This window comes from Oryzias latipes, chromosome 5 (assembly GCF_002234675.1).
Source record: "Oryzias latipes chromosome 5, ASM223467v1".
Taxonomy (NCBI): Eukaryota; Metazoa; Chordata; class Actinopteri; order Beloniformes; family Adrianichthyidae; genus Oryzias; species Oryzias latipes.
In genome coordinates this window covers 17,547,735-17,559,521 of record NC_019863.2, presented here as the reverse complement: position 1 = coordinate 17,559,521, position 11,787 = coordinate 17,547,735, and the positions used below count along the sequence as shown (strand labels likewise).

At 38.2% G+C, this 11,787-nt stretch overlaps 1 protein-coding gene and 1 long non-coding RNA gene across 2 annotated transcripts; both read left to right on the top strand.

The window, feature by feature from the left end:
• Positions 1-2,956: 2,956 nt before the first annotated feature.
• On the top strand, positions 2,957-6,238 carry LOC111947452. The gene is made up of 5 exons (XM_023955015.1): positions 2,957-3,313; positions 4,656-4,833; positions 4,924-5,071; positions 5,232-5,341; positions 5,660-6,238. Exons 2-5 carry the CDS (start codon positions 4,675-4,677, stop codon positions 5,945-5,947), a joined length of 705 nt encoding a protein of 234 aa, XP_023810783.1. The 5' UTR covers positions 2,957-3,313; positions 4,656-4,674; the 3' UTR covers positions 5,948-6,238.
• A 3,448-nt stretch (positions 6,239-9,686) lies between these two features.
• Positions 9,687-10,590, top strand: LOC110015075. Its single transcript, XR_002290137.1, has 2 exons — positions 9,687-9,736; positions 9,813-10,590. It is a non-coding gene; the product is annotated as an uncharacterized LOC110015075 (long non-coding RNA).
• The last annotated feature ends 1,197 nt before the right edge of the window (positions 10,591-11,787 follow it).

Here is an 11,787-nt window from a genome sequence, read left to right as displayed (position 1 = left end):
GACTATCTTTGCAGTTTCCACATGCTTTTAAACTAGTTTCTCAAAAAAATCAAAAATATTTATTTTGTGTACTCATAATTACCTAACAATTAATCAGAACGTTAATTATCCTTCTTAAGAGTAAAGGTTTATGGGAAATAATTTGTCAGAGTAGGCCTTGGTTTTGAAAAGGGAAATTTGTCAGTGTAGGCCTAGGTTTTGAAAAGGGAAGTATGCAAGTCATAAATTCATGTAAGGTTCTTTCTGTTCCATGAGATTCAATCGTAAAACAGAGATCCCTGAATTTTGACCTACTGACAGCAAAGGGCAAAACTTGGGAAACCCATCCATGCCTCTGAAAACACTTTTCCGATGTGCTTCTCTTATATTCAGTCAGATCTGCTGTCACACATTATTGCTGATTAATTGATGTTTTGCCTATTGACTGTGTATGAGAACTGGACTGAGCTCCCCCTCCCCCCTTGCGTTCCAAACAGGAAGTACCTGCTGGTTCCAGGGAGCCAAAATCCCATTGACGTCTTTTGAAAAATAAACAGCTATTACTCTGTCTTTATCTTTGTCAGAATAGCCATTCACGCTCTGATACCTTTTTTATCATGTTCTTGATAATCCTACTTTTTTTTCTTGATACTTTGTTGGAATTGCAAGTTATTCAAATTACATTTAGCTTGCTCTGCTAACCTGTTTAACATGTTCTTGATCATCCCTTTCTTAATGATATTATTTCTTCATTGCAAGGTTTTCAAGCAGTAACCCTTGTGCTATCCTAGGTACTTTAACATTGGGAGTTGGGTTATCTAGACCCACTAGAAAGTGTGCTGAACCTTTTTTTCTTCGATGATTTGTGATTTTCACTGGTGTCCATGGATTACATGAAATCTTTCCACCTTTGTCCACCTTTGTCATGGTAGGGAGAACACGTAAGGGTGGGGTCATCTAAGACAGCACAAGGGATAAACAGACCAATCAGAGGATGTGATCTGATTGTTTGAAGCATTTTCTCCCGTAGGGGTGTGGACTTCCAACAAGCTCACTCCCGATTGGTGAGAGTGATTGGTATAGAAATGCTTTAACTTGTCCTCTCCAGCAGCTGAGCAAACAGACAAGAGCTAAAGGCCTCCTGCATTGGACATGCTTTGCTGTTACAACATATCCTCAGAAACACGAGGGGTATCTTTGTAGAAACCCCTTTTGGATTTGAAGCTGAAATACATTTATATAATTTATATTTGCATAAATTTCTTGTCTGACCGGATATTGAAAAGAATGTGGATGTCAGAGATGAGGAATAAGGATTCAAACGAAAGGGGAGAAAAAAGGGGTTGAGGAAGATGAAGGATAAATTAGAAGTAGGAAGGGGTAGAATGACTAGATGAGGCAACAAGTTGCTGGAGATTTATCATTATTATTGTTAGGCCTGCACAATAAATCGTACATTTTTCGTCATCACGATATCAAGCTGTGCAATATGCATATCACAAAAGACTGCAAAAATCGCAATAAATGGTTACTTTAAATGTGCTAAAACAATGTTATGGCAGATGTCTATGAAGACTCTCGTTCATCCAGGTAGATTCCATCATAGTTGCAGGTTTAAAGGTCTTCATCTGGACTTGGATTTTAAAGTTAAAATTAAAGGCTTTGTTAAAACTAAAGGCTTTGTCAATTTTGAAATAGCTGGTAAAAGAGGTGGTTTATATGTGCTCATGGGGGAGAAGTCAGACCTGAAACTGGATAGTATTGTCTACATTAGACTACATGGTTTCGGGTCGTTAGGAGATGTTATGGCAGCTTGAAGTTTTTAACGCATCAAATAAATCCATTTATGCATTTTACCAACCGGATGTAGCCCTTTCATGTTAGATGCTCGCCTTCCACGTAGACTAGTTTCATTTGGACTATAATTTAAGAAATGTTGGCTCTTATTTAAATTAAACTGCAGTGAAATGGAAATTATGTTTTTGGTTGTTTTGCTATTCGTTCACACTGCAAAAATGAAGTTTCTAACATAGAATTATAATCTTAAATTTAGTCCAATAATCATTTAAAACTTGTTTTAAGAATAATTTACTATGCAAGAGAAGAATTCATTAGATTATTAATCTTGTTACAAGATTATTAGTCTTTTATTTCTTACTTAGTTTTATAAAGGCTAAAATTAGTCATTTTACATGTACAACAAGATAAATTACTCGCAGAGGCTTGAATTTTTATTTTGTGACCATTTTTAGCTGTAAAGACTTGTTTCAAGACCTAGTAACATGTGGACTTGAACACTGCAACAGCAACAAAGCTGTTAAGAAAAGTAATATTGCTATACCTGTTCTGTAACCCTTGTGCTATCCTATGCACTTTAACATTAGGAGTTGGGTCATCTAGACCCACTAGACAGTGCTCTGAACCTTTTTTCTTCAATGATTTTTGATCTTCACTGGTGTCCATGGATTACATGAAATCTTTCCACCTTTGTCATGGTAGGGAGAACATGTCAATGGAAGGGGGGGGGGGGGGTCATCTAAGATAGATAGAAAAAGGGATAACCCTTGTGCATATCAGTAACAGAACACAACTGTCACAAAACCTTCCAATCTTTCCTGTAATGTGTTCCAAATTAATTATTTCTGAGACAAGGCCCAACTCCTTCTCATGTAAAAATATATGGGATGCTCTGTGCTGATATCATTTTGACAGCATTCAAAAAGCTGATTATGGTTGACAAGTGATTAACAGACATTTCTGAAGTTTAGTTTAGATGACCATTGTTTAAAAAATGTGCTTTGACTCAAACATAATACACATATGTCTAAACAACCAAGATAAATAATTTTAACAGGGAGATGCAAAGGCAGTGTTGCTTAGGAATTACAGTTTTCTAAGGAAACAATGGCTTAAATCGTTTCAGATGCTGTTCAATCAGATTTGTAAGTCTTAATACGCTCTGCATTGGTAAAACGGGTGCAAAAACAATCTGGACTATCTCAAAGTCTGAAATAACATGAACATACGGTACTCCTTTTCCTCCTGCGGTCAATACCAGCTAAGAAGGGAATGGGGGGACGGGAGGGTTTCATAAATAACACAAAATTTATTTTCCCTAGTATTACCATACAACAATAATAGAGGTGAGTTTTAAAGTAGTGTGTATAATATCTTCTAATTACATCATACAACTTTGTGGACAAAGGTACATGTTTTGCGGTAACCCTCTCACCCCCACCCCCCTCATGTCATTTGGTTGCGCCTGTCCTGACGGTTGGAAAGAGAGGGAAAAGCAGCAGCCACTTTGAACCAGACCCTTCTGATAGCCTGTTCGGTAAGTTTTTCTGAGACTATTTTTATTTTATTAAATATTATTACTTCACTCAATGTGAACAAATATTGTTCCCCGAAGCCTAATGACAGCTAGGTATCCAAGCTAGTCGACAAGTGTGACGAGGCAGCCAGTAGCAGAGCGGCATTCCGTCTCTTCTAGGCATGTTCGTATGACCTAGCTTAGCCACCAGAATTTCTTCCATTTAGAGGAACGCGAGGCTGCAGTGTTTTCTCCGTTTTATGAATGAGCGTCACTAGATCGGTGCGTACTATACATGCAGGCTAATATTTTTTGTTGTAGTTATCTTCACCTCCCGGAAATTTAATCAGTAATCAAAAGCGAGCAGGTGCTGTTCCCCCCGTTTGCAAGGCTCCGTCCAAGAAGTGAATGCTGGGACATGAGGTCATGTGACAGGTTTTGAGTAAACTGATAGGCTGCAACCAATGTCTACAAACATAAAGGAGCAAACGTAGCTTAATGAAATACTATTGGATTGTGGTATAAAATAATAAATAAATAAAACAGCAGTTTTATTATTGTTTTATTTATTTATAAAAATCAATAATGACTTTTGAAAGTACTTCAAAGTATTTTTACACATAGAGCCATATGATAGTTCAAACCCAGGAAACGAGTCTGGAATCTCTCTTATTTATTAACTTGAAAAGTTAAAATGTAAAAGGAAAATAGTGTAAATAGGATATCTGTTTCCAAAGGTTTTTTTGGTCAGCTAAAAATGGATCATTTTATAAACATTATATATGCCATGAAGAAGATTTCAGTGTTTACTCTGCCTCACAGCATCTGTTTAGCTTAATTGAACTGTACAATCTTTTCGGTTATATTCGTAATTACTTATTATTTGTTGATAATGAAGTAAAAATGGATTTGATATCAACCTTAATTCATGTAGTTCTCTGACTAGCTTTGCAATGATACCTCCCTTACTTGGATTAGACAAGTTATGAGAAGGTTATGACACTAAGAACTCGTATCTTTGATTCAGATCGCAAATATGTTGTTGTTTTGCTGTTTCCTTCAGGAATAAAATTATGCCCTCTATGTGATCACTTAAAATGCTTTACCTTTTCTTATTTTTTTGACCTACCTTAATTATCCTTATACCATTGGATATTGATATTGTTGATATTGAGACATTACAGCTATTGTTGTTTACATTTACATTGTAAACAAGCTTTTATATACAGCAGTGTAAGATGCTTTCTCATTTATGTTGCTCTAATAAATAATGGAAGTATAACAGTTCATGTCGGCTAAAACCCATTGTATAATTCAGAATATGTCTGATATCTTCACTGATTTTTATTTTTCATTTTGGCAGAAACGGATAGCCTCGATAGATGTATAGAGAACCAAAACCAAACCAAGATGCTGTCTGCCAGATCCTTGACCTCGGATTTCAGTCAAGAAAAGCCTTCATTGAAAGTGATGTCCTAAAAGAAGATGATAGACCTACAAAGATTCTGGAGGCATATCCATGTTTCAAGGAGCTTCATCATGTAAGCAATTTACTTGTGTTTTTGATTGGTTGTTCCCCCCACCGCCCATCTTTACTAAGGAGGCATTTTTGTATGTTACTTGTGTTTTAGGTGATGGAGGAGCTGCGGTGGATCCAGGATATGGGAAACGGCAAATTCAGATGTCAAGTACAGGACAGATGGGAAGACTTCTGCTCACTAGTGCAGTTTTACAGAGTTTGGAAAAAAGTGTTGAAGCCTCCCATGAACTTAAGTGGAGGTAACTCATTTTACTGTCTTTTTTTGCATAATGTTTTCAGAGGTGTTGGTCAGAATTGCGTTGTTATTATGCAAACTGATATTCAATTTAATGTAAACTCAACATTAAGCTGAAAATGAAGTTAATAACTGAGTTATTCTATTATATTGTTCTATTTTAGTTGAACACAACGTTGCACTCTTCAGAGCACTCCCAACGCTTTTCCCATCTCCAACTTCACCCCTTAAGAAACTGGCACATGCTAGTGAAGCATTGCTGCATGTTCTAGAGGTGAGTTTTTGTTCCCATTTGAAACTTTGATTTTGTGCTTGATTTTTGTTTGTCTCTGATGGTCTGTAATAACTGTGGGTAGAGACTGGAAGGAATAATGTGAGGATCCCAGCATTTATTTCTGTTTTTTTTTCTGCCACTAGATATGCAAAATGGTGTTAATGACACCTAAAAAGCCTAAATACAAGCATCTACAAAAATTATATTAATTTTCAAAATGGCAAATACGACCCTAGTGATGTTTCATTATTACTAACAAAACGTTTTTAGTAAAAGTTACAACATAAACTGTTTTACCCTAATTATTTTTATCTTTAGCCAACAGATGATCCTGCCAAATACCTGGAGAAGAGATCTTTCTCCAGCCCGGTGTTGCTCTTTGATGGGTCCTGCTGTCTCGTGGCAAGTGGAGAAACTCCCATCACCACCTTTGCCAAAGAAGATCTTGGCCATAGGTTGTTTTATCTGTTGGCTTACCACTACACCTTCCATCTTACCCATCCCAAGTTTGTGGCAACCCTACTTTGTCAGTCAGACAGAAATATTGAAGGACAATATTCACGAGCGGGACACCACAAGTTCATAAAAAAAGTATCGGCAGAGTGAAACGTTTTTACTGAGTGGTAGAGCTCTCACGGTGAGAAATGAATGCCTTGTTTGGTGATGTTAACCAGAGACACTCTTTTTCTTATTTCTCTTAACCTCAGATTATTTACTAGTATGGCCTGCATCAGCGTTCATTAAGATTTAGCTGTAAACCTATGTTAAATTTTATGTTGAAATGCTTCAAGCAGTTCTTTGTATTTGTAGAAGCAGAAGTATTCTATGTTAACAGTGTATTCAAAGCAATTTTGAAAAAAGCAATATAAATAAATATTGTTAAGTATACTAATCCTGTATGCTTGTATTTTTCTTGTCTTGGTTTGAGCTACAAAAGCTAGTAATTACACAATACTAGCTTTAATTCAGCTAGCAATAAGTCTTAATTCTACTATAATAACTCTTGAATTAAAAGCATATCTTCTTACGGTTATCTAGTTTTAGGGTCTTTTTACTCAAAGTGAGTAATAAACAACTGTCAAAGAAGAATTTATAAACTAGTTTTGAGACTTTTTTACCTAAAAAATAGTGCTTGAAATGAGTATTTTACTACTAATTTTGAGTTGTTTCTCTCTTTCTAAAAGCCAAGATATTTTTTCTTATTTTAAGATATCTTATCAAGTGAAATTATCTTACCCCACTGGCAGATAATTTCACTTGTTTTAAGACAATATAATCTAAAAATAAGTCTAAATTTCTTGTATTTAGACAGTCAATTTTTGCAGTGCATGTAGCGCAAGTTATATCGTCATCGCAATATTGATCACTAATATTGCATATCGCAGGTTTTTCTCATATCGTGCACCCCTAATTATTGTGAAATATAGATGTTAGTCAAAATGGCAGGGGATGTCCACAGACACATTTATCCTCACACTCAAACACTACAAACATACCTGTTGGCTACAAAAAACCTTCACACATGTGTCAACACACACACGATGCAAATGTAGGTCATACTCACGCAGATACTCATGCATAATAACAAACATGTGTCAAGCTTACATCCCTCCCGGAAGAATACAATTGGTACAAAGGTGAGCGTCTGTGTTCTGTGTTACCATAGAAACATGGGAGTGCCACAGATATGTTGACTAAAAGCGACTCAGACCAATAACTGCTTACTGATGATTTCTGGTTCCCTTATGGCAACGTCTGTATCACAAAAAAATGGCAAGTGAATTGATTTCATTTGGTTAGAACTGGAATTAAGTCATTTTCTATGATTGACATAACACTCCCAACAGTCCAGTCCTAACATACACTCAATAATTCTGACTAATGTTTGCTTCTATGTCCTCTGCTAACCTTTAGTTCTTTAAGAAGGACAAACACTTCTGACAGCTGGGGGCTTCTGTTCCTTGAGCCACAGAGAAAACGAGCACCTTCAACTCTTTGCCTGCAGTGACCAGTCAGGAAAGACTTCAAGTTGGGAATGAAACGCTAGCTTACTATCCCAGGGTTGAGCTCACATGTGGGGGTAGAACAGAGATTGACAGGCAGATTGGGCAGCGTCTGCAGGGATATGAGAGCTGAGACAAAGCTGTCGATTTACCAATCAATATTCTTTTTACTCTGCAACCATGGCCAAGAGCTGTGGCTGTGAGAAGTGATGGAAAGAATGAGCTAACCAATACATTCAGCTCCAGGGAACTTCCTTGGGGTGTAAGGGTACAACTTTGGGGTCAAGGAGATGATAAAATCTGGGGAAAGAGCTTAAGAAGTCTGGGGATCTTGGCTGGCTCAGTTTCTCTGGTTTGAACCTGGGCACAGGGATAACTATTTAAGCTTTCCATCTTAAAAATTTGTACTTTTTAGTCCTTTCTCTTTTTTCAAATCAAATTTCTTGTTCAGACTGTCATAAATAGAAACATAATCCTACTCATTCCCGAATGCTATTATCCCCCATCTTTATGAAGATTTCCCAATTAGACCTGTGGAGTTTTATGATTAAGAGGTGATATGATATCTAATACTGTGAATCTGCTAGATGAAACTTCCTTTGTTTTTCTAATAATGCGACTGCATCAAGTCTTTCCCTTTCATGTACTCCTTCCATAATAACAACATAAAAAAAGAACCATTAACTCTGAGTGCGTAGCTGTTGTTTTTTCTGTTCATATCAGGTGGCTAAACCAGACCAAAGACATCATCCATGCTCACTTCAAAGAGCTATGTGACCTTTAACTCACTCTTATTTAGGCTTTATTGCCCATCATCAATCAATTCACAACGTGGCACCATCATCATACAGCTGTTAAGCAGACATTGGAGTGTTTCTGTAACTCAACGTTTCAGTGTCTCTAATGCCTTAGTCACAAACACCCGTGGACACCAGTTGTCCAGGTCTGTAGAGGGTTGTAGAGAGGAGGGGCCACATCTTAACAGGAGTGCAGGTGTGTCTTCCTGTTCCCTAGAGGCTTGAGCAGCCACCTTAAGGGACCTCATGAAAATGGAATGTACTATTGCGCAGTGTGTGGTAGGTGTATCCTGAAGTATTTGTCAGGATAAAATTAGTTGTGCGCATCAAAGACGTGCGGGTGATGGTGTCACACGCTGCCCTTGTGCCCCACTCGAGTCATTAGTACTATCTCCTTATTTTCAACAGTTAGGGGGTAAACAGGGGATGCACAAGGGACGTGCAAGGGGGCAACACCTTTCCTTGAGTAGCACTGATGGGCTCCCTGCACAGGTGGTTGAAAATATTAACTGATGTACTGATCTGTACAACATGCCTGCCTCTCACCTACTTCATCCATATTTATCCTAACGTGTGGCTTAAGTGTTCACTACAACCTTTCACCCGCAGCATGCTTATTGAAAAAAATGTGCTTGAACATTTGCACCTCACAAGCACACAGAGTGGTCGACAATCTTAAAATTTTGTGGGGTCAACCTTCGTGGCCCAAAAAGATTTGCTCATTCTCACCCGCAGAAAGCCTGTATCCACCTCTAAAGGTAGTTGTGACTAAGGCGTGAACTTGTTGGTCTCAATAGCAGGGAGTTTTTTTAATTTTCTTTTCGTTCCATATTAAGAGAAATCAACTGGAGGTAGAACACAAGCATGACTGTCCTCAAATCTAAAAGAACATGAAAAGTTGGAGTCTAGCCACAGCAAAATCAGCTCTGGTTCTGTAAACCTTCTGTATGAGACTGAGCCTGTCATCAGCCAGAGGCTTCTTAACATACCTGTAGCAAATACTGGCCATAATTAATCTCTACATTGACTTTAATGATTCGGCTGATTGACACAGCCTACAGCAATTCAATTTTCACATCATAAAATTAATAAAGTATTTTTTAATTAGATTTTTAAATGAAATTATTTAGCATTTCCTTCCCTTCAGTCACAACCACATTCTGAATAGAGTTAAACATAGGTATAATGTCTGTGATTTGTTTTTTGAGCTAAAGTAAATCCCCAACATAAAGTTTGTTCTCTAAGAGACTAATAAGCATAATTGAGAGGGTAATAAAAATATGGGATTTCTGATTAAATCATTAATTTACAAATAAATGATCGTATTGCAAAGTGTTTTCTATTAACAAATGTACAGGACTTGTTGTTAAAAATGGCTTTTGTGAGCCTTTAATTTGTTTATCTGCTGGATAGTGTGTCAAAATCCTTTTTTTTTTTTTCATATTGCTGTCATGGTGCCTCTGTCAGCTCCTCCCCCTCCCCTCTCTGCTTGGCCACTGATTCATCCCAGCTGCGTCCACTCTACTCATCACCCTGCCAGATGTACTTAAGGAGCTCCAGGATCATCATTCATCGCCAGTTCGTTGCCCCTGATGGTACTGGTCTGGTCCTCTCAGAGTTTTTGCTATGTACCTCATGCTCTTGCCTTACATACGTTTGCCTTGTCTCCAGGAACCTCATTCTCACGAGTGGACGTCCGAATCTGTGACTACCCAAGCAGAACTTCACCCAAAGTTACCTACCTCTTCTCGGAGTTTCATCCAGCTGAAGAACGCTTCACGAGCCTTGCTGAATCTCCAGCCACGTCACGAGCCGTTGCCGAACCTCCAGTCACGCCACGAGCCATCGCCGAACCTCCAGCCTCGCCGCTCTCCTGCCGCAACATCAAACCAACGTCATTGGAGCAATAAAACATCATACTTACCTTTACTCACCTCCTGTCTTCCTTCCGGGTTTCAGCATCTGCATCTGTCTAGCCTGGCTAGCCATGACAATTGCCTTCTTTCCAATGCACCAGTCAATGCACGCATTGATGGGTAAAGGACAAACTCATCAGTAAATACATATTTGAGATAGATTTATAAAAAAAAGGAGGAACGCCTTGAAAACAAGATGTGGCATCTCAAGGAGCGAATCCACCCATTTCTTATCAAATGTTTAAATACATAAATACATATTGAGATTTAAAAGGACATATGACAATGCAATTCTGGCAAGAAAACTAGAAGACATCATTTCTAAATTTGGTTAGAGTAAAAATAATCTTATAAATTTAAAGTCTATTTCATTTTTCTTTCCCTTTAGCACTTTCAAATTTTTGTAAATGGTTTATACTTTCCCTTTTGAACAGTTTTTTTGTTTTTTGTCATAAAAATATGATCAGCTCTCTGATTGGTAGGACTTCCACTCGTGTTGTAATGTGAACAATTAAAGAGCTGTTTGCACTTGAGGAGCTGTTTTCCTTATGGCACTGTCCTTGACAAATCCGCGCTTTAATAAGTATTGCTATTCATTTATTTCAGTGGTTGCCATCATTTGTTTCAGAGTAGTTAAAATTCCTCTGCATTATCTTTAGCATCTGTGCTTAAGTGTTTGAACACTTTTTATTTTACTTTCAAATGAAAATTTGTAGGGCTGTACGGTGGCGCAGTGGTTGGCGCTCTTGCTTCACAGCAAGAAGGCCTCCGGTTCAACCTGAAACAGAACCTTGCATGTGTGAACTTTGCATGTTGTCCCCGTATGCATGGGTTTTCTCCAGGGACTCCGGCTTCTTCCCACCGTCCAAAAACATGCTTCATAGGTCAATTGGCAACTCTAAATTGTCCCCAGGTGTGAGTGTGAATGGGTGTGTGATTGTGGCCCTGTGACAGACTGGCGAAATGTCCCCTGCCTTCGCCCACAAGTGGCCGGAGACCCTTTTGGGGTCACGGGGCAGAAGATGAATGAATGACATTTTGTAAAGAAAAAAGGTAATCCTTTAAATTGGCTGTTTTATATTCCAACTACATTCATTTAGCTAACAAAGCAGCCTCAAAATATTAATACATTTTTTACTGTAATTTCTGTACTAAAATGCATGCAATCAGGTTTTGTTTTTGTTTTTTGTTTTTTCAAAACATGACAATAACTTGATGTCAGAGCAATTTTGAGAGGTACACAGAGCTCTGTCAAAATCTAGTAAATCTCGCTGCAGGATTTTTCTTCTTTACGAGTGCCATTCCCATGCATGAAAGACTTTGGCTACGTTCACACCACAGGCTAAAACGACCCAATTCCGATTTTTTGCCCCTATGTGACCTGTATCTGATCTTCACATGAGAGTCTGAACGGCACAGATCAGATCTTTTCAAATGCGACACAGGCCACTTGGGTATGTGGTCCTGAATCCGATACGTATCCGATCTTTTCAAATGCGACCGCCGTCTGATCGGCCAGGCAACATGAATCCGACCTGTACGTCATCGATACGCTACAAACTTCATAATTCTGCGTTGAAGTAGGCGGGAACGAGAACATAAACATCAACGTCAAGCGAGGTCACTGATTTGATTAATTTTTGGGGTGACAGCTCTATTCAGGCCAAACTCCAGGGCTCTCATGACAACCGGGCTGTTTTTTGAAAATATTTCCAGCTAAATGGCCGAGC